General features: G+C 50.5%; 1 protein-coding gene across 1 annotated transcript; it reads left to right on the top strand.

The window, feature by feature from the left end:
• Positions 1–333: 333 nt before the first annotated feature.
• Positions 334–9,736, top strand: LOC125506941 (uncharacterized). The gene is made up of 4 exons (XM_087523616.1): positions 334–491; positions 1,337–1,877; positions 7,026–7,617; positions 7,729–9,736. The coding sequence occupies exons 1-3, from the start codon at positions 334–336 to the stop codon at positions 7,404–7,406; spliced, it is 1,080 nt and encodes a 359-aa protein (XP_087379742.1). The 3' UTR covers positions 7,407–7,617; positions 7,729–9,736.
• Positions 9,737–23,477: the final 13,741 nt, after the last annotated feature.

Below are 23,477 nucleotides of genomic sequence, written 5' to 3'. Positions count from 1 at the left end.
GAGGGGATGTCTAGCGGTGCTCCAATGGAGTTCGGCAAGCATAGAGTGGAGACCCACGCGAGGGAGACGGATCTCTCGGTGGTGTACACCATCGACCCGGCTGTGGTGGACGACTACATCAACAGCGTTGAGCACATGCTTGCTCGAGACAAGTACCAGGTGGTCGGCATCGACCTTTAGTACACCGCTGGTCGTCCCGACATAGATCAGAAGGTCGCCGTCGCCTAGTTGTGCGTGCGCCATCATGTCCTCATCTCCCACTACTGCATGGCCACAGGGCCTTGCGACCGTTTCAACAGGTTTGTCAACAGCACCGACTACAAGTTCGCCACGATGGAAACCACTGACGATGTAAAAGCGCTCAGGGTTACGGGCTTGGCCTGTCAGAACCTTGTCGAAATCCGTGAGCACTATAGGGTCTGGGGCAGCACGAAGGACTCCCTGCTTGAACTCGCCTCGGCCATCATCGACCCCTACTACGGAAAGATGAAGTAGGATGCCAAGAGAACAAGTCCTGTATCCTGGCACAGGGCCTGGATGCGGCAACTGGATAAACCTCACCTCAGGTTCGCAGCCAAAAGCATGTACACATGCTACGAGATGCATAGGCGGATCATTGACATGAGGAAGTGCCTCGTTACCCAAATCGACGAGCCCGGCTTGAGCCACAAGTAGAGCAAGCGTCACAAGAAGTAGATGATGACCAGATGATCGTTTATGCTAGTTAATCATGCATGTAATATATAGTTTACTTTATTGGTGTGTGGAAATGTCATGTGTGTAGTAGCCACCTATGTAATTATGCATGTAATAGTTTACTTTGGTGTGTGCAAATGTCATGGTTGCAGTAGCCACCTATGTAAGTGGATGTTTAATTTGATTATGCAACCATGTGCTTATATATATAGGACTCCTCTTCTGTACTTCTGGAAGTATGTACTCCCATTCTCAATATACCTCATATACGCATTAATTATACCTCTTTATTATTCTCAATATACTTCATTAAATATTCTAAGATACCACAATACGAGTTTTGTTGAAAAAATATCATCTGCGATGTACTTTTTATAATATACCTTTTTCACGTATAAACACATCAGTATATATGTAAACATTTAAAAATATGCAGACTCACATGAATTTTTTCATGGAACTCATTTTGGGTATCTAATAATTACTAATGAAATATATTAAAAATAATAAAGTGGTATAAAAGATTCATTTATGTGGTATATGGGAAGCGGGAGTACGTACACAACCATTTTCCTATATATATATACATGACAGAGCTATTTTGTTACTAGTTAACAGACTATTATTTTGTTACCCTCAGTTCTATAAGGGCCCGATCCACAATTTCCGAAGACCCCACCCCGAACAGCACAAAAACAGAACAGAAAGTTACAGGCCGTGAGCCTCACTCGGTCACTCCCCACGAACCCCGCCGCCTCCGTGGCAGCCGCCAAACCCTGCACGGTAGCCTCCTCCCTCCCCTGCCCTCCGGTCAACTTCCTCTTCGCGTGACGACCTCCTCCCAGCACCGCGCTCCGGCCGCCATCCTCCCCGTGCTCCGGCCTCCTTCCTCCCCCGCCTCCGGTAGCCTTCCTCCCCGCGCTCCGGCCGCCTTCCTGGCCGCGCCCCGGCCTCCTCCCTCCCCCGCCTCCGGTCTCCTTCCTCCCCACGCTCCGGCCGCCTTCCTCCCTAAGATTCGTCCACCTTCCACCCCCGAGATCCCAGCGCCGGTGCCCAACCCGTTCGTCCGTGAGCTAGGAGACTGGGACGCCCTCCTCGCCGCGGCGTCATTGCTGGCCGTCAGCGGCGGAAGCGGGGTGGTGGCCGGGACCTTGTCATGCTCGTCTCCGACTACTGTCAAGGTATGCGCGCACATCTGTACTTCAGTCAACAAAAGACAGCAGGGATTGGTATTATGATTTGTGTGATGATTGGTCCTGTGTGTTACTTTAATGTTGGACTGAGGAATCTGATTAAAATAAATTATCTACAAGCTGGAACATGGAGCTTGCAGCTTATGTTTGTTGTACTATGAACTTAGGCTCGTCTCTCTCTCGTGCTTCAGTTATTCTTCAGTTTTCAGTATTGGTGTAGTCTGTATGGTGAAGTATCGTGTACTTGTAACACTAATCAGTTCAGTTCTCGAGAGAGGTAAGCTCAGAGAAAAAAATATAGAAGTTCAAAGTCGATAAAAAAGAGGATGTTATTTCTTTGTACTCGTAATTTGTTATTTCTTTGCAACCAGATGCGACAGACAGAGGCAAGATGCAAAGTGTGCTATTTGTTAGATGTTCAGTACAGATTTTTCTCTAAGAAAAAAGTAGCAGGAGGCAGCAGTTTTAAATGTGCTAGTTGTAAGTCACTTAGTTATTAGATGGTCATTTCAGATTTTTGTAGATGCAACAACTAGTTTGTTTTCTTGTGCTAGTTGAACTAGTCTTGGTTCAGATATTTCTCTCAGAAAAAAGTAGCAAGAGGCGGCAGTATTGAATGATCTTTGTTAGATGTTCTGTAAATATTGTGGATTTTTCTGTGGGACACACCTGAACTGAAGTTGTTACCAACTAAAAGAAACTTCAACTTGTTTGAACATATACTAGCTAGGTTAATTATCATTACTATAGCTCTCTGCTATCCCATTTGCATACCCTATATTCAATGAACGATGTGCGCATACTTCTGAATTGTCTTGCCACCGTGGCCGAGTTAGCTTCAACGTGTGTAGTTTAGTCGCCATATGTCTGATGCATCCGCAGTTAGTTGACCACAACTCGTACAATTAAATGCCACCTCTGGTTTCAGGTTTCTTCATTGTTGTAAGGCTTTTGAAATATCTTACAATTGAGGTTATGGTGCCTTTTTCTTTCAGTAAAAATTCAGGTTGGGAAGCTTATTTTTTCCAAAGTGATTGTTTGGGTACTACAAGCTCTCACAGAGTGGAAGCGGTTGTTACCGAAAAAGGCTTTCGCCCCGCTTTATAAATAAAGCAAACCGCCACAGAGCACACATACATGGACTAGTTCAAACACACGCACCCAAGTCTCACACACAAGTACGAAGGTTCTGCTGAGGGCACAACTCAACAAGCCCAAAAACAACTAAAAGAAAAGAGCCGGAGGGCCCAACAAGCATCTAGTCGGGTTTCGACGGTGGCGGCGGGGGCGGAGGAGACAGACGGACGACCATCGAGCGAAGGTCGGCGATGAAGGCAGAGATGGCGTCACGGTCATCAGGGCGGCTAAGCGGCCGCCAAAGCTGCAAGAAACCAGACAGTTTGAAGATAGCGTCAGTAGCCCATCGAAGAGGAGCACTCTGGATCACAAGCTTATTACGGATCGTCCAGAGGGTCCAAGCGATGACCCCAATCTCAAGCCACCTAATGTGGCGAGATGCCAAGGGGGAGGACTGGAGCTCCGTATACAGGTCGGGGAAGTTGGTGTGGCACCAATTTCCACCCACCACCTCGCGGAAGCATCTCCACACGAATTGCACAGACACACAGGAAAAGATGTGGTTCGAGTCTTCGGGGGTGGCGCAAAGTGGGCAAAGGCCAGAGCCCGGGCCATTACGCTTGCGGACCTCAACGCCCGACGGAAGCCGCCCGCGAATCCACTGCCACATGAAGATCCGGATTTTCAGAGGCAAGCGGATGGACCACACCGTCGCAAGGGGGGGAGGGGCGGAGGAGGGGGCGATGGCATGGTTGAGAGACTTAGTGGAGAATTGGCCCGAAGGCTCGAGCCGCCATCTCACCTGGTTCGGGCCACCGTCCCCCACAGGCTCGTGGAGAGCCACGCAATCTAGTAACTCACGCCAAGCGGCGGATTCCGGGGGACCAAAGGGCCTCCGGAAAGCAAGGCGCCCTAAGTCAATAAGGGCCCTCTCAACTGAGATCAAGGGGTCTACCACTATGGAGAAGAGGACGGGGAAGCGCGCAGCGAAGGGGGAGTCTCCGGCCCACCGGTCAAACCAAAACAAAGTCTCCGTGCCGGACCCCACCAAGATGGAAGTCCCGATGCGAAGGACCGGGAGAAGCTGGACGATCGACTGCCAGAACTGCGAGCCGCCAGTTCTCTAACAAAAGGCAAGGGGTTGTCCATGCAGGTACTTGTTCCAGATGATATCGAGCCAGAGACCACCCTGGCCGCGCGAGATGCGCCAGAGCCAGCGGGATAGGAGGGCGATATTCATGCGCTTGGAGCACATGATACCTAGGCCGCCTTGTTCCCTGGGCTTGCAGATGTCAGGCCAACTGACCATATGATATTTCTGCTTATTGTTGTCGCCAGCCCAATAGAAGCGGGACTGGATTTTGGCGATCTCATGGTGTAGAGTCTCGTGAAGGCTGTAGAAGTTCATAAGAAACAAGAGGAGGCTGGAGGACTTCATGAAGAACAAGCACCCCATCCAGGATGTACCGCCCCTGAATGAAGGCGGATTGGTTGGGGTGGGTAACATGGTCAGTGAGGAGGGTCACCCTATTGGCGTACCCTTTAGCCAGAATCCGGAAGATCACGTTGATGACCGTGGTTGGATGAAACTGGCGGATGTCGGAGGCACCCGGGACCTTCGGGATGAGCGAGATAATCCCATAGTTGAGGCGCCCAAGGTCGATGGATCCAACATAGAACTCATCAAAGATGGCCATGACCTCAGGTTTAATCACGTTCCAGAAGGCCTGGAAGAATTTAACCGGAAGGCCGTCGGGGCCCGGAGCGGAGGTGGGATTCATACCTCGAATCGCGGTCCAGACCTCGCCCTCGGAGAACGGGGCCGTGAGGGCCGCGTTTTCCTCATCAGAAACCAGCTGGGCATCGGTCCAGCAATCAGTCGCCAGGGAGAGGCCGCTCCTAGGAGCGGCAGAGAACAGGGACCTGTAGAAATCGTTGACATGGCTACAAATGTCGCGGGGATCTTGCAATAGGGAGGCACCATCCCAGAGGAGGGGGATGGTGTTGCGTCTACGTCGGCCGTTCGCGATGGCCTGAAAGTAGGCCGTCTTTGCGTCGCCCTTCAAGACCCATTTCTGGGCCCCGCGGAGGCGCCAATATGCCTCCTTATCAGTGTAGATGACGGAAAGCTGGTCTTCTAAATCGTAGCGAGAGAGCCACTCGTCCCGGGAGAGGCCGATTGAGTTAGCCCGCAAGTCCAAGGCTTGGATGGCGGCCAACAAGGCCTTCTTACGCTCGCGGAGGTCATGCCCCAAGTTAGCACCCCAACCCTTCATGAACTGCCGGCCACGCTTGGTGCAGAAATGCCAAGAGTCAATAGCCGAAGGAGGGCGGGGGTGGGGGTGGCCACGGGCCTCCACCCAGCGGGCGCCAGCAGCCTCCACAAAACCGGTTTGGGACAGCCAGAATGTCTCAAAGCGGAATCTAGGAGGAATCGGCGGTCGCTCGTCGGCGGAGGAGAGGAGGAGGGGGACGTGGTCGGATCCAATCCCGGTGATGGCACGAAGGGAGGCTAGAGGGCAATGGAGGTCCCAATCCGGGGAAAACCAGGACCCTGTCCAGAACGGACTTGGTCGGGGAGGCCTGGCGATTGGTCTAGGTAAACCTGACATCAAGCCTATCAATCTCGCGGAGGCCAAGGTCAGCAATGCAATCATTAAACATTTGCATCCGTGCAAAGTTAACGTTCGCGTTGCTCTTGTCCTCCACGAAGCGGAGGAGGTTGAAATCGCCTCCAAGGACCACCGGGAGAGAGGCCTCCGAAATCTTCCGGTGGATCTCCTCGAGGAAGGACGCAGACCTACTATGGTCGGCCGGGCCGTAGACAATGATGACCTCCCACTTAAAGTTGAGCGACCGTTCGAAGAGTTCCATGCTCACAAAGAATTGCCTCCGATCCATGCTCCCCACCTCGAAGGTGGCATCCTTGACACCTAACAGGATGTCACCCGAGTGGCCTATGCTCCCACTAGAAGGGAGCCAATGCCAAGCAAAGAGGTGAGAGCTCAGACGGTCAAGCTCCGGGAGAGAAAATTCTGTACGCATGGTTTCTTGGATGGCGACAATGTCAATGTGTTCATCACGCATGTATTCCATGAGTTGGCGGCGTCGGACATCATGGCCGAAACCGCGGATGTTCCAGAAAAGGGCTCGCATTAAGGCGCCATTGGGGGGCTTCTTGACCCCAGGACACGGGATGTGCTTTGGGCGCGGAGGGCGGCGGTGCGGGACCGCGTACGACCACGAAGCTTGGCCGCGGCGAGGGGGAGGAGGCCGCTGGGCCGTCTAGGTGGTGCTGGGGAGGCGACTACCACAAAAGGGGAGGGGTTAGCAGGCGAGAGCAGAGCCGCGCGGGCCTCCGCTAGCCTACCGTCGAGGATCTCACGGGCCTTGATGGCCTCGATTTGGACTAAGGGGGGAGCAGCCTCCCCCTGAAGATTATCGCGGAATCAGTCACCACCTTTGCGAGGTGACCAAGAGGCACCGACTCGAGAGCAGAAAACGAGCAAGTAGCAGTAGAAGGGGGGACAGGGGGGTACCTGGCTCCAGGTTTCGAGCTGTAGCCCGGAGCTCCGCCCGGGCGGGAATGGGCAGAGCCGGACTACCGTCGGGACGCGCAGCGTCGAGCCAGGCGCTCCGGCGGGAAGCCGTCACCGGGGAGGAGGCAGACCGGCCACGGCGGGAGTAGGCCGCGGTCCGCGGAGGGGGAGGCTGAGCAGCCATCGGGGTGGTCACCCGCGTCTCTCACTCCGCCTCAGGGGCCGCAGCGGGGGCAGGCCGGAGCACCAGCCCGATGCAGTCGAGGAGCGAGGAAGAGGGCAGCGGAGTAGTCGGGGACGAGGGGTAGAGCGCCAGGTCGGAGACAGAGCCGGGGGGATGGCGGCGGGGGCGAGCACGAGGCTAAGGCCCAGGGCGAGCATCGCCGGCGAGGCGGGCCAGACGACGGGAGTCGCCAGCGGAGCCAACCTGGCCGGGGCGGAGGGACCCAGAGGAACGAGAAAATGCATACGAGAAAATGCAGAAAAAGATTAATCCCAAAACTGTTGAATGTTATTGCAGAAACATGCAAGGCGGCACACGCAGCGAGGGTTTGATGAGCCAAGAAGATATGGGGCACCGCCTGGTTGGGTAACACCAGAAATAGCACCTAGATACTTAAACAATACAAGAAGATTTCAAGCTACACCAGAATCATTAGAAGCACGGACAGGTTCTTCTCAGCAAACACCGATATCTGGGAATACAAGCTTTGCCACTGCTGGGTTGCAACAAGGCCAACAATTTCCCCAACAACAAATGTTTTCCTTCCCTAGCGCATGCAGAAAGGCAAGGACACACATGCTTCCCACCAGTCGCTCCGTCAACATCAATCATCTGTGCTGCAAAAGCGGTTGCGAAGGGAAGACCAGGCCAAAGAGACAGAAATTTTGGCCACTCTAGCAGGGTGCAAACTAGAAGATATGAGCCATATAGACAGGAGAAACCTCACAGCAAATCTGAGGGAAGACGGTCGTACAATGAGAGACGGAGAGCTTCATCAACATTGCTCCCTCCAAGAGATGCATTGCTGCATGTGCCAAGGGTGACACTACCCGCACCCATACACCAGGGTGAACAGCAAACACCGGAGGCAGCACAGAGCTATACAAATGTAAGTATCCATTCTGAAAAAACATACAAGCACAATCCATACCCTGGTACTGTGACCACCCCATCTAACATTTTCATAACTGCATTTTTGTTTGCTCACTGTTGCGTGCAGCCACCTAACATTGAAGCTTACGTTCTGCCAAGGCTAGAGATGCGCTTTGAAACTTTCAAAGAAGCAAAGGACTTCTACAACGTCTATGCAAAGCACGCGGGTTTTGCTGTTAGGGAAGGCTCCAAGGTTGAGACCAGAGTCTACTTTATTGCACGTTGATACGTCTCTGTCGTATCTATAATTTTTTATTGTTTCATGCCAATATTGTACAACTTTCATATACTTTTGGCAACTTTTTACACTATTTTGGGACTAACATATTGGCCCAGTGCCAGTTCCTATTTGTTGCATGTTTTTTGTTTCACAGAAATCCATATCAAACGGAGTCCAAACGGGATAAAAACTGACGGAGATTGTTTTTGGAATATATGTGATTTTTGGGAAGAAGAATCAACACGAGACGATGCCCGAGGGGGCCACGAGGCAGGGGGCGCGCCCAGGGGGTCAGGCGTGCCTTGGGCCCTCGTGGCCACCCCGTAAGGTGGTTGGTTCCCTTCTTTAGCCGCAAGAAAGCTAATATCCGGATAAAAATCATGTCCAAATTTCAGCCCAATCGGAGTTACGGATCTCCGGGAATTTAAGAAACGGTGGAAGGGCAGAATCTGAAACGCAGAAACAAAGAGAGACAGAGAGACAGATCCAATCTCGGAGGGGCTCTCGCCTCTCTGCCGCCATGGAGGCCATGGACCAGAGGGAAATCCTTCTCCCATCTAGGGAGAAAGTCAAGGAATAATAAGAAGGGGGGCCCTCTCCCCCTCTCTTCCGGTGGCGCCAGAACGCCGCCGGGGCCATCATCATCATCGTAATCTACACCAACAGCTCCGTCATCTTCACCAACATATCCATCACCTTCCTCCATCTATCTACAACGGTCCACTCTCCCGCAACCCGCTGTACCCTCTACTTGAACATGGTGCTTTATACTTCATATTATTATCCAATGATGTGTTGCCATCCTATGATGTCTGAGTAGATTTTCGTTATCCTATTGGTAATTGGTGAATTGCTATGATTGGTTTAATTTGATTGTGGTTATGTTGCTGTCCTTTGGTGCCCATCATATGAGCGCACACGTGGATCACACCATAGGGTTAGTTGTATGTTGATAGGACTATGTATTGGAGGGCAAGAGTGACAGAAGCTTCAACCTAGCATAGAAATTGATGCATACGAGATTGAAGGGGGACCAATATATCTTAATGCTATGGTTGTGTTTTACCTTAATGAATGTTAGTAGTTGCGGATGCTTGCTAATAGTTCCAATCATAAGTGCATAGAATTCCAAGTCAGGGATGACATGCTAGCAGTGGCCTCTCCCACATAAAACTTGCTATCGATCTAGTAAAGTAGTCAATTCCTTAGGGACAATTTCGCAACTCCTACCGCCACTTTTCCACACTCGCTATACTAACTTAATTGCTTCTTTACCTAAACAGCCCCTAGATTTTATTTACGCACTCTTTATATTCTTGCAAACCTATCCCATTACACCTACAAAGTACTTCTAATTTTATACTTGTTCTAGGTAAAGCAAACATCAAGCGTGCGTAGAGTTGTATCGATGGTCAATAAAACTTAAGGGAATATTTGTTCTACCTTTAGCTCCTCATTGGGTTCGACACTCTTACTTATCGAAAGAGGCTACAATTGATCCCCTATACTTGTGGGTTATCAAGACCTTTTTCTGGTGCCGTTGCCGGGGAGTTATAGCATGGGGTGAATATTCTCGTGTGTGCTTGTTTGCTTTATCACTAAGTAGTTTTTATTTTGTGCTCTTGTTCTCTATCTTTAGTTATGGATATGGAACATGAATTTCCAAAAAATTAGGTTTACTTGCTACTCATGGAGATGGGGAACCTCCTAAAACCCTCAATGCTCATTATGTGAAAGATATTATGTACTACTTTGATAATCCTGAGAAAACCCCATTCAACTTTATAATGGGAGTAACATTGGATCAATGTGAATACTTTAGGGATTACTGCTTGACTCAAAAAGGGAAATTATTATGGGATCAAATTTATATGTTGCATTGGTATGCTCGGCAACTATGCTTGAGATATGATTATACTTGTTGCTCTAGGATGAAGTGTAACACCCCGGTGTAATGATGCTACAGTAACCCTTGGGGTTAAGCTAATAATTTTGCTAAACAAGTGTTTGGTCATCATTGTCTTCTATCTCTTTCATTATTCCAGTTGAATTCAAATTCAAATTCTAGGTGAATTTCAAAATTTCTCAAACATGAAAACTAAAATGTTCATCATGTGGATAATATTCTTCTGGTAATATTGGTGGTGAACCAACTTTTTTTTCCAATGTGTCTAAATGGCCTAGAATAGCTAAAGCTGAAAATTAAAAAAAAGAGAAAAGAAATAGAAAAGGGAGAGAGAGAGAGAGCAAACTCCTCCCTGGACCGAACCCACCTGGGCCGGCCCACCTAACCCACTCCAGCAGGCTGGCCCACTCCCCCCCATTCCCCCCTGGTCGCCTCCTTCCCCGTGCACTGCTCCTCCGACCGAGCGGGACAGAGCGCGTCCGTCGCCGTCCAATCACCTCGCCGGGAGAGGATAAAGCCTCGACGCCTCGGGCTCCCCTCTACCCTCCCACTTGCCTTGCCGCCCCCACTCGCGCCAGTCCCTATCCCCTCTCCCCTCTCGAGCTCTTTCCCTCTCCTCCGAGCTCCATCACCGCCGTTCTCCGTCGTCACCACGGCCACCGGCCACCCCGTGCCTCGCCAGCACGACCACGAGACGTGTCGTCCTCAGCTACACCCTCTGCACCAACCGGAGCGAGAAGGGAGCCACCACTGCGAGCTCGACGACCCCTTCTTCCTCCTGCGGCCGTCTTCGTCTCTGGCGCCGATTCGCCGCCGTTGGTCCTCCCCGAGCACACTGCCACCTCCCTACGGCTCCCGGTGAGCCACCGCGTCTTTCCCCTCTCTTTCCCGAACCTTTCCGCCGCTGTAGCCCCTCCTCCACGTCGAGCCCGAACGCGGCTCCGCGCGAGCTCGTCGCCGGCGTAGCCACAGCGACCATAGGGTCCCGTGCGTGCCACCATCGCGCTCACCGCACCGCGTAGGACTCGTCTAGCCGCTTGGGTTGCCCGCAAGCGCACCCCAGCCCCGTTCCCGACGACGGCCGAAGTCCGGCGTCTACCTCGCCGCTCACCGTCGACGTCCCCGACCTCCGCAGCCTCTGCCACCACCCTAGATCACCTCGCCGTTGTCTTCTCGTTCGAACGAGCCCGACCGCGCTAAAAACAGTGTCCCGTAGCGCCATTTCCGTCGAGCACCTGTACGCGCCACCGCCTCTGCTCATCGCCGGCGATGATTCTGGCCAAATCCGGCCGCGCTACCGCCACCACTCGACGCGCGACAACGTCCGCGTTCGAACGCACCTGGCTGGGTGTGAAACGGAGCCCTGTGCTCGTTTTCCGGCTGTCTCCGGCGAAGGGCCGCCGTGGGAGAGGCTCGCCGGAGCTCTCTCCGGCGCTGACTCGACGTGGCTCAGTGGGCCCCGCCCCTGGGTCGCTGACCAGTGGGCCCTGATGGCCCAGTTGACTAGGTTGACCCAGTTAACTACTGACTGCGACGCCCAATGGCACTGACATGCGGGCCCCGCCACGAATTAAACTAATTAATTTTTTTAATATTTAAAACTAATTAGTTTAGCTAACTAGTCTATGACAGGTGGGGTCTAGTAGCTAATTAACCTAGGTTTGTTAGTTTGATGCACTATTAGACTAACAGAGGCTGACACACGGGTCAGGTTTGACCTGGCCAGCCGTCTGTTGACCTGCTGATGTCACTATGACATCATGCTGACGTCATATATCATTTTCTTTAAATAAAATAAATCCAGAAAATTGGAAAATCTTTAGAAATTCATAGTAATTTAATGGTAGCTCGGATGAGAATGTTTTCTATATGAAAGTTGCTCAGAAAAATCCAACGAATCCGAATACGCGGTCCGTTCATCTGTCACATGCCCCTAGAATGTCGAACATGGAACTTTCCCCCTCTTTTCCTTTGTCTGGAATCCGGCTAACGCCGGGAATTCATCCTCGGATGTTTATCCCCTCCGTCTGCAACGTGTAGTACTACGTTAGGGCAAAGCTAGCTCTGCCCGTCGTCATGTTATGCTTTGTGATGCTATGTTTGCTTTATATTTACTGTTTCTTCCCCCTCTTCTCTCCGGTAGACCCCGAGACCGATGCCGCCCCTGTGATCGACTACGTCGACGACGACCCCTCCTTGCCAGAGCAACCAGGCAAGCAAACCCCCCTTGAGCATTCCGATATCGCCTATTTCTTTCCCTCTCATGCTTGTATTAGAACTGCTACTGCTTTCTGTATGATCCCACTCTGATGCATAGCCTGTTGTTGTTACCTGCTTTCATACCTTACCTGCTTATCCTAAACTGCTTAGTATAGGTTGGTTAGAGATCCATCAGTGACCCCACCTTGTCCCATTTGCCTTGCTTTATGTTCGATGAATAGATCAACGTGATCGACGTCCAGGCCCCAACACCACACATCACCCCCCCTAGTTGTATGACTCTCCAGAGTTACCATCGAGTGCCGAGGGTGGAACCTCTTACATCACTCCTGATGAGATCTCTGTAGTGTAGCTATACGATCGTGGTCATCGAGGGTGATTTCCTCCTTAACCACTTCCGTTATGGCTCTGTCGTGCAACCCCTCAAGTGTGAACCTCGAGGGTGGATCCTCTTACATTCACCTTGATGATAACATCGAGTGGATTTCACCGGGGGTGATTCCTCGGGCTTTCCCCTTGGTGTTAGACACACAGTTACTATGGTTACTATGACTTCGCACTGAGCCATGTTACTAAAGACGGGTCGGCCCTGAGGGGTACCCGCGCGAGCTTAATAGCGAGTGATGTGGAGTCGGGTTGACCTGGAAGGTGCCCGCGAGATACTTACGAGGCGTGGCCGGGCATTCTCAGCCCTTGCCGCAAGTACTCGAGACGGGGTGATGGGGTTACATCGATCGTGAGTCTCTGCTCGTTACCGCGTGCCCCTAATTCACTACGGTTTGGATATTTGATCCGAGGGGCCTCTGGCCAGATAGCACTAACCATCACGTGGGCATAGTATGGGCGTTCTGCATCGTACACATAAGCCGAAGCTTAATAGATGTCAGCGACTGAGCGGCGCGCGCCGGGTTGGACTGGTAAGCACCTGCCTTTTTGAAGGAGGTTGCTAGGTCTGCTCACCGGCCGCGTACACAACGTGCAGGAGTTCCTGGGGAGATGGCCCATGACCCCTGGGGGCATAGGTTTAGTCCGGCGTGCTGGCCTCTCTATTAAGCCTAGGTCGGGTTGCGGCGTATTGTTTGGCTGAGGCCGGGCATGACCCAGGAAAGTGTGTCTGACCGGAGTTAATCGAGCGTGGTGGGTAAGTTGGTGCACCCCTGCAGGGAAGAAAACAGCTATCGATAGCCTGTCCTATGGTAACGGACACTTGGAGTTGTATCCCGATCGATACAACTAGAACTGGATACTTGTGATGAGAAGTGGATGGTGATGAGATTCAGAACAAGTTGACACTTGGATAGTATGGCTCTGGGATTGCTTTCTCGCAGAGAGTCGAGAAAGGATCTCTGGCCGAGGTTGATAACATTACTGCTACTTTACTTTATGCTACTCTACTCCCTCCTATTGCTGCAAGATGGTGGTTTCCAGAAGATGCTAGTCTTCTATAGGCTAGGCTTTCCCCTTCCCTTCTGGCATTCTGCAGTTTAGTCCACAGATACAGCCCATTTCCTTTGATACAGATGCATACTTAGTTTAGATCTGATGTAAGTCTTGCAAGTACTTTGGATGAGTACTAACGGCTGCTTTGCTACCTCTTTTCCCCCATACCCGATTGTTGCGACCAGATGATGGATCCCATGAGCCAAACAACACCACTGATGACTACTGCTACCCCGAGGGTGCCTACTACTACGTGACGGCCGCTGACGACTTGGAGTAGTTTGGAGGCTCCCAGGCAGGATGCCTTGCCTTTTCGATCAATGTTGCTTTTGTGCTAGCCTTCTTAAGGAAAAACTTGTCTAACTTATGTCTGTACTCAAATATTGTTGCTTCCGCTGACTCTTGTGTTTTTGAGCTTATGTATTCGAGCCCTCGAGGCCCCTGGCTTGTAATATAAAGCTTGTATTATTTTAATTTGTGTCTAGAGTTGTTTTCTGATATCTTCCCGTGAGTCCTTGATCTTGATCGTACACATTTGCGTGTATGATTAGTGTACGATTGAATCGAGGGCGTCACAAGTTGGTATCAGAGCCGACTGTCTATAGGTAGCCCCCTTTCCAACTCCTTGGCCGAAGTTGAGTCTGGTCACTGAAAAACTTTTACTAACATTGGCTGTGTGTCTTACGGGCCCACGTTGCCATATGGGTGGTATTAGGATCTTTTACTCCTCGATCTTTACTCTGGGACTCTGATCTCTCTTCTATCCGGGTTTAAATGGTTTTACTAACTCTAACATTAGGATCCCGTGACCACATTCACCCCAAAGCTGGATAAGCCATAGTTTTTCTTAGAATAGTATTCTGCATAGTACACACACTATCGTGATGACAACGAAGTGGTATCCATCGTACCTCTTTCATTATGCATGCTTCATCATGAATGATCCTTGTTTTTACAAATGCTCAATGCTGAACTACCCCCTGTTACATGTTAGCAGGATGGTTAGACCCGCTGGTCGTGGCGTGGTGCCAACGATCCACCACCGCCCGAATTCCTTGCTGGAATGATGCAACAATTTGAGCTGAACCGCCAGTTCATGGAAGGAATGATGGCTCAGTTTCCTCGGCCGGACATGAATCAACATCCAACCCCAGTAACTCTACAAGACTTCATGCGTCTGAACCCAACTATTTACCGTAGCTCAACTCAACCCCTTGATGCTGATGACTGGCTCCACGACATCACATATGAAATGGAGTCTGCTAGTGTGGCACCTGCTAGCTATGTCACCTTTGCATCTTTCTTTCTGAAGGGTCCCGCTGCTCAATGGTGGGACAGCCACAAGCGTACCCTGCCTACAGGAACGGTCATCACTTGGCCAGATTTCCAAGCTGCCTTCCGTGCCCGCTTCATTCCTCAGGGAATCATGGACAAGAAGAAGCGAGATTTCCGCAACCTCACCTAAGGCAACAATACTGTAGATGCTTATCAGCGGGAATTTCTGGACTTGTCTCGTTATGCTGAAGAAGACATTGCAACTGATGCTCGTAGGCAAGAAAAGTTCTGTGATGGACTTCACCCTGATATTAAGCTGGCATTGCTCGCTCATGACTTTGCCGACTTCGCCACCTTGGTGAACAGGGCTATTCAGGTTGAGACTGGTCTTCAGGAACACCAGGGATCCCTTAGGCGCAGCCGTGACGCTGGCTCATCTTCGGGCCTGTCAGCGTAGAAGCGTCGGATATGGATTCCCCACAACATGTATCGTCCAGCTGCATCTGCACCAAGATAGACCTATGCCGCACCTCATCTACCTCCTCCACCGCAGAGGCAGCCCCTTCGGGTTGTACCACCCCAAGCTTCTGCTCCCGATCCCAATGATGGTCTGTGCTTCAGATGTGGCCGCTCAGGTCACCTTGCCAAAGAGTGCCATCAGAAAAAGAGTCAGCTAGCTCTGCCTTCAACTGGCCGTAACAACCAGCCCCACAACAACAATGCCAGAACTTATGGTCGCGGTCAGGCTAATCATGTTGATCTGAATGAAGCTCAAGACCAGCCTGCTACTGTGATGGGTACTCTTCTCGTAAATTCAGTGCCGGTTCTGTTTTATTCAATTCAGGAGCATCACATTCATTCATGTCAGAATTTTTTTCTTACACACACGACATCCGATGCGAGCCCATGAACACTCCGATAGTGGTACGCACCCCTGCGGGTCAGTGTTAAACTACCATGATTGGTCGCGACGTCCCCGTTGAAATTGAAGGGTTGGAATTTCATGTTTCTCCCATTATTCTGGAGTCTTCCAACATTGACCTCATTCTGGGACTGGAATGGTTGAAAGCACATACTGCCTCCATCTTTTGTGCCACCAAAGTCATTCATCTCCTACATCCTTCCGAGGAGATAGTAAGCTACCATGCTCAACTTGTTCAAAACGCTGAAGCACGACTTTATGTCTTGAATGCGTTGAATGCATCACCTCTTGAGGGAATTGAAAAGATTCCAGTTGTTCACGACTTCCTAGATGTCTTTCCAGAAGAACTTCCAGGAATACCTCCTGCCCGGGCTGTCGAGTTCGTCATCGACTTGAAACTAGGCACCGTTCCTATTGCCAAACGATCCTACAAGATGCCGCCTCACGAACTCCTTGAACTTAAGGAGGAAATCGACAAATCTCTTTGCAGTGGTTTCATTCATCCAAGTTCCTCAGCTTGGGGAGCACCTTCTCTCTTTGTAAAGAAGAAGGATGGAATGAACCGTTTGGTCCAAGACTATCGTCCTATCAACCAAGCTACAATTCAGAACAAATACCCCCTTCCTCGGATCAATGATCTGTATGATCAACTTGCTGGTTCATCAATATTCTCTAAACTCAACTTGAGGTTGTGTTACCACCAGATCCGTGTTCGTGAAGAGGATATTCCAAAGACCGCATTCGTCACTCGTTATGGTTCTTACGAGTACACCGTCATGTCTTTTGGCTTGACCAATGCTCCAGCCACATTCTCTCGTCTGATGAACTACATATTCATGGATTACCTCGACAAGTTCGTCATAGTCTATGTGGATGATATCCTGGTATATTCGAAGAACAAAGAAGAACATGTTGAACATGTCCGACTTGTTCTAGAGAAGCTTCGAGAACATCAACTTTATGCCAAGTATTCCAAGCGCGAGTTTTGGTTACCCGAAGTCACCTACCTTGGTCATGTCATCTCCAAGGATGGTATTGCCGTCAACCCAGAGCGAGTTCAGGCTATTCTTGACTGGACCCCTCCGAAGACTGTCAAGCAAGTCAGAAGCTTTCTCGGTCTAGCCAGCTATTGTCGCCGCTTTGTCAAGAACTTCTCCAAGATCGCCAAGCCACTGACCAATCTTCTTCACAAAGGTGTTAAGTTTGATTGGACAAACAAATGTCAGGAAAGTTTCCAGGCACTCAAAGACAAGCTGACATCTGCCCAGTGCTTGCTCCCCCTGATTCTCGCAAGGACTTTGTCATCTATTGCGATGCTTCACGTCAAGGATTAGGCTGCGTCCTAATGCAAGAGCGCAAGGTGATTGCTTATGCCTCCCGTCAAATGCGTCCTCACGAAGAGAACTACCTAGTTCATGACCTCGAGATTGCTGCGGTTATCTTTGCACTAAAGCTATGGCGATAGTACCTTCTCGGTAATCATTGCGAGATCTTCACTGATCATCAGAGTCTGAAGTATTTGTTTACTCAGCCAGATCTGAACCTCCGTCAGCAGCGATGGATGGAAGCTATTGCTGACTACAACTGTGGTATATCCTATACCCCTGGTAAGGCTAATGTAATGGCCGATGCCCTGAGTCATAAGTCTTATTGCAATAACCACATGGTTCATAAAGCTCAGCCTCGCCTTTAAGAAGAGCTATGCAAGCTGAACCTTCAACTAGTTCCACAGGGTTCTCTGAATAACCTTGTCTTGGAACCAACTCTTCTGAAAGCAATTAAGTCTGCTCAAGCCAAAGATGCTCATGTTGATCTGATGAAAAATGATCTTGCCTTAGAGAAATCCAGAGATTTTTCACTTGGTGAAGATGGAACCTTATACTTCAGAGATCGCATTGTGGTACCCTGATTCGAGCTTATGACAGAGAAGGTGATGAAAGAAGCGCATGACACCCCTCTCTCTATTCATCCGGGAAGTACCAAGATGTATCTAGACATCTGTCAGAAGTATGGGTGGTCTAACATGAAGCAAGACATTGCTCGATATATTGAAGAATGTGACGTTTGTCGTCGCGTCAAAGCAGAACATCAGAAACCGGCTGGACTTCTACAACCGCTTCCGATTCCATAATGGAAGTGGGATAAGATCCAAATGGAATTTGTCACTGGCCTTCCCAAGTCTCAGAAAGGTAACGATGCTATCTTTGTCGTCATCGACCAATTCTCGAAGGTTGCTCACTTTCTGCCAGTCAAGGAGACTATCACTGCTAGTCAATCAACAAACTTGTATATCTCCCGAATTGTGTCACTCCACGGCATCCCGAAGGAGATCAGTTCAGACCATGGCAGTATATTCACTTCGAAGTTCTGGGATAGTTTCCAAGAGGCAATGGGAACTCATATTACCTGGAGCACTACTTATCATCCCCAATCCCAAGGCCAAGTTGAGCGAGTCAATCAAATTCTTGAAGACATGCTTCGGGCTTGTGTTATTTCTTTCGGCAAGAAGTGGGAAGAATCTCTCCCTTATGCGGAGTTCTCTTATAACAACAGTTATCAAGCCAGCTTGAAGATGGCACCCTTCTAAGTGCTTTATGGACGTAAGTGTCGAACTCCTCTGAATTGGTCAGAAACTGGGGAACGAACGCTCATTGGTCCAGACATTATTCAACAAGCTGAAGAGCAGGTTCGCATTGTCCGGGATAATCTCAAAGCGGCCCAGTCCCGTCAGAAGAGCAACTATGACCGGAAACACCGGGGTTCAACTTATCAACCCGGTGAACAAGCTTATCTGCGTGTCACTCCGTTGAGGGGCACTCATCCGTTCGGAGTCAAGGGCAAGCTAGCTCCGTGCTACATTGATCCCTTCTGCATCCTCGCCCGTCGTGGACTGGTGGCTTATCAATTGGAGTTGCCACCTCAGTTCTCTCACGTCCATGATGTCTTCCACGTGTCGCAACTTCGTCGATGCTTCAAGGATCCGGAACGTGAAGTGGATCCGGAATTGATTGAAGTTCAAGATGATCTCACATACAAGGAGCATCCGATCTGCATTCTTGAAGAAGCTAGACGTCAAACACGCAAGAAGGTTACCAACTTCCTCAAGGTGCAGTGGTCAAATCATTCTAAAGATGAAGCCACTTGGGAACGCGAGGATAACCTCTGTGCTGAATACCCCGACATGTTCCCTTCTACCTCTTAATTCTTGGGACGAGAATTTCTTTTAGAGGAGGAGAATTGTAACACCCCGGTGTAATGATGCTACAGTAACCCTTGGGGTTAAGCTAATCATTTTGCTAAACAAGTGTTTGGTCATCATTGTCTTCTATCTCTTTCATTATTCCAGTTGAATTCAAATTCAAATTCTAGGTGAATTTCAAAATTGCTCAAACATGAAAACTAAAATGTTCATCATGTGGATAATATTCTTCTGGTAATATTGGTGGTGAACCAACTTTTTTTCTAATGTGTCTAAATGGCCTAAAATAGCTAAAGGTGAAAGTTAAAAAAAGAGAAAAGAAATAGAAAAGGGAGAGAGAGAGAGAGCAAACTCCTCCCTGGACTGAACCCACCTGGGCCGGCCCACCTAACCCACTCCAGCAGGCCGGCCCACTCCCCCCATTCCCCCCTGGTCGCTTCCTTCCCTACGCACTGCTCCTCCGACCGAGCGGGACAGAGCGCGTCCGTCGCTGTCCAACCACCTCACCGGCCTCGCCGGGAGAGGATAAAGCCCCGACGCCTCGGGCTCCCCTCTCCCCTCCCACTTGCCCTGCCGCCCCCACTCGTGCCAGTCCCTATCCCCTCTCCCCTCTCGAGCTCTCTCCCTCTCCTCCGAGCGCCATCATCGCCGTTCTCCATTGTCATCACGGCCACCGGCCAACCCGCGTCTCACCAGCACGACCACGAGACGCGCCGTCCTCGGCTACACCCTCTGCACCAACCGGAGCGAGAAGGGAGCCACCACCGCGAGCCCGACGACCCCTTCTTCCTCCTGCAGCCGTCTTCGTCTCCGACGCCGATTCGCAGCCGTTGGTCCTCCCCGAGCACACTGCCACCTCCCTACGGCTCCCAGTGAGCCACCACGTCTTTCCCCTCTCTTTCCTGAACCTTTCCGTCGCCGTAGCCCCTCCTCCACGTCAAGCCCGAACGAGGCTCCACGCGAGCTCGTCGCTGGCGTAGCCACGGCGACCATAGGGTCCCGTGCGTGCCACCATCGCGCTCACCGCAACGCGTAGGCCTCGTCTAGCCGCTTGGGTTGCCCGCAAGCGCACCCTAGCCCCGTTCCCAATAACGGCCGAAGTCCGGCGTCCGCCTCGCCGCTCGCCGTCGACGTCCCTGACCTCAGCAGCCTCGGCCACCACCCCAGATCGCCTCGCCGTCGTCTTCTCGTTCGAACGAGCCCGGCCGCGCTAAAAACGGTATCCCGTAGCGCCGTCTCCGTTGAGCACTCGTACGCGCCGCCGCCTCTGCTCATCGCCGGCGACGATTCCGGCCAAGTCCGGCCGCGCTACCGCCACCACTCGACGCGCGACACCGTCCGCGTTCGAACACACCTGGCTGGGTGTGAAACGGAGCCCTGTGCTCGCTTTCCGGCCGTCTCCGGTGAAGGGCCGCCACGGGAGAGGCTCGCTGGAGCTCTCTCCGGCGCTGACCCGACGTGGCTCAGTGGGCCCCGCCCCTGGGTCACTGACCAGTGGGCCCTGATGGCCTAGTTGACTGGGTTGACCCAGTCACTGCTGACTGGGCCGCCCAATGGCGCTGACATGCGGGCCCCACCACGAATTAAACTAATTAAATTGTTTTAATATTTAAAACTAATTAGTTTAGCTAACTAGTCTATGAAAGGTGGGGTCCAGTAGCTAATTAACCTAGGTTTGTTAGTTTAATGCACTGTTAGACTAATAGAGGCTGACATGTGGGTCCTACTGGACCCACAGGTCAGGTTTGACCTGGTCAGCCGTCTGTTGACCTGCTGATGTCACTGTGACATCATGCTGACGTCATATATCATTTTCTGTAAATAAAATAAATCCAGAAAATTAGAAAATCTTTAGAAATTCATAGTAATTTAACCGTAGCTCGGATGAGAATGTTTTCTATATGAAAGTTGCTCAGAAAAATCCAACGAATCCGAATACGCGGTCCGTTCATCTGTCACATGCCCCTAGAATGTCGAACATGGAACTTTCCCCCTCTTTTCCTTTGTCCGGAATCCGGCTAACGCCAGGAATTCATCCTCGGATGTTTATCCCCTCCGTCTGCAATGTGTAGTACTACGTTAGGGCAACCCTAGCTCTGCCCGTCGTCATGTTATGCTTTGTGATGCTATGTTTGCTTTATATTTACTGTTTCTTCCCCCTCTTCTCTCCGGTAGACCCCGAGACCGATGCCGCCCCTGTGATCGACTACGTTGACGATGACCCCTCCTTGCCAGAGCAACCAGGCAAGAAAACCCCCCTTGAGCATTCCGATATCGCCTATTTCTTTCCCTCTCATGCTTGCATTAGAACTGCTACTGCTTTCTGTATGATCCTACTCTGATGCATAGCCTGTTGTTGTTACCTGCTTTCGTACCTGACCTGCTTATCCTAAACTGCTTAGTATAGGTTGGTTAGAGATCCATCAGTGCCCCCACCTTGTTCCCGTTGCCTCGCCTTATGTTCGATGACTCGATCAACGTGATCGACGTCTAGGCCCTGACACCGCACATCACCCCCCTAGTTGTACGACTCTCCAGAGTTACCATCGAGTGCCGAGGGTGGAACCTCTTACATCACTCCTGATGAGATCTCTGTAGTGTAGCTATACGATCGTGGTCATCGAGGGTGATTTCCTCCTTAACCACTTCCGTTACGGCTCTGTCGTGCAACCCCTCAAGTGTGAACCTTGAGGGTGGATCCTCTTATGTTCACCTTGATGATAACATCGAGTGGATTTCACCGAGGGTGATTCCTCGGGTTTTCCCCTTGGTGTTAGACACACAGTTACTATGGTTACTATGACTTTGCACTGAGCCATGTTACTAAAGACGGGTCGGCCCTGAGGGGTACCCGCGCGAGCTTAATAGCGAGTGATGTGGAGTCGGGTTGACCTAGAAGGTGCCCGCGAGATACTAACAAGGCGTGGTCGGGCATTCTTAGCCCTTGCCGCAAGTACTCGAGATGGGGCGACGGGGTCACATCGATCGTGAGTCTCTGCTCGTTACCGCTTGCTCCTAATCCACTACGGTTTGGATATTTGATCCGAGGGGCCTCTGGCCTGATAGCACTAACCATCATGTGGGCATAGTATGGGCGTTCTGCATCGTATACATCAGCCGAAGCTTAATAGACGTCAGTGACTGAGCGGCGCGCGCCGGGTTGGACTGGTAAGCACCTGCCTTTTTGAAGGAGGATGCTAGGTCTGCTCACCGGCCGCGTACGCAACATGCAGGAGTTCCCGGGGAGATGGCCCATGACCCCTGGGGGCATAGGTTTAGTCTGGCGTGCTGGCCTCTCTATTAAGCCTAGGTCGGGTTGCGGCGTATTGTTTGGCCGAGGCCGGGCATGACCCAGGAAAGTGTGTCCAGCCGGAGTTAATCGAGCGTGGTGGGTAAGTTGGTGCACCCCTGCAGGGAAGAAAACATCTATCGATAGTCTGTCCTACGGTAACATACACTTGGAGTTGTATCTCGATCTATACAACTAGAACTGGATACTTGTGATGAGAACTGGATGGTGATGAGATTCAGAACGTGTTGACACTTGGATAGTATGGCTCTGGGATTGCTTTCTCGCAGGGAGTCGAGAAAGGATCTCTGGCCGAGGCTGATAACGTTACTGCTACTTTACTTTATGCTACTCAACTCCCTCCTGTTGCTGCAAGATGGTGGTTTCCAGAAGATGCTAGTCTTCGATAGGCTAGGCTTTCCCCTTCCCTTCTGGCATTCTACAGTTTAGTCCACAGATACAACCCATTTCCTTTGATACAGATGCATACTTAGTTTAGATCTGATGTAAGTCTTGCGAGTACTTTGGATGAGTACTCACGGCTACTTTGCTGCCTCTTCCCCCATACTCGATTGTTGCGACCAGATGACGGATCCCAGGAGCCAGACGACACCACTGATGACTACTGCTACCCCGAGGGTGCCTACTACTATGTGACAGCCACTGACGACTTGGAGTAGTTAGGAGGCTCCCAGGCAGGAGGCCTTGCCTTTTCGATCAATGTTGCTTTTGTGCTAGCCTTCTTAAGGCAAAACTTGTCTTACTTATGTTTGTACTCAGATATTGTTGCTTCCGCTGACTCTTGTGTTTTTGAGCTTATGTATTCGAGCCCTCGAGGCCCCTGGCTTGTAATATAAAGCTTGTATTATTTTAATTTGTGTCTAGAGTTGTGTTGTGATATCTTCCCATGAGTCCTTGATCTTTATCGTACACATTTGCGTGTATGATTAGTGTACGATTGAATCGAGGGCGTCAGATGAAGGCTCCACACCTTCCCTTTTCATGTGAATTTAATGATGATGAAACCTTGGCTTCTTATGCTAATGGTATACATGATTATTATGATGTGGAACAAATAGAAGAATTCGTTGCTTTTATGGGTGCTTATGAAATTGAATCTTTGTTTAAAGAGTTTGAAGATTTTGATGATTCAGTTTATAGACCTGAAAATTTAGCTATCGTTGAATATTGCTATGAGAATTATAAATACAATTATGATATTGATGAATTTATTGAGAAAGTCTCCGCTGTCCGAGAAGAGACTAATATTTTGCAGGAGTCTATGGAAGAAGAAATTGATGAAACTGTGAGCGAATTGGATGAAAAAGATGATGAGGAGAGCGAA

This window comes from Triticum urartu, chromosome 5A (assembly GCF_056163025.1).
Source record: "Triticum urartu cultivar PI428250 chromosome 5A, HENAU_Tu73, whole genome shotgun sequence".
In the NCBI taxonomy this organism is placed as follows: Eukaryota; Viridiplantae; Streptophyta; class Magnoliopsida; order Poales; family Poaceae; genus Triticum; species Triticum urartu.
The sequence above is the reverse complement of the archived record's forward strand: the minus strand, read 5'-3'. Positions and strand labels throughout refer to the sequence as shown.

Excerpts from the sequence above, each read along its gene's own strand:
- LOC125506941 (XM_087523616.1), top strand. The coding sequence starts at position 334 with ATGGAAACCACTGACGATGTAAAAGCGCTCAGGGTTACGGGCTTGGCC. Across the intron at positions 492-1,336 it reads CCCTACTACGGAAAGATGAA|TTCTATAAGGGCCCGATCCA; the intron begins GTAGGATGCCAA and ends TGTTACCCTCAG. Across the intron at positions 1,878-7,025 it reads CGTCTCCGACTACTGTCAAG|AAACATGCAAGGCGGCACAC; the intron begins GTATGCGCGCAC and ends ATGTTATTGCAG.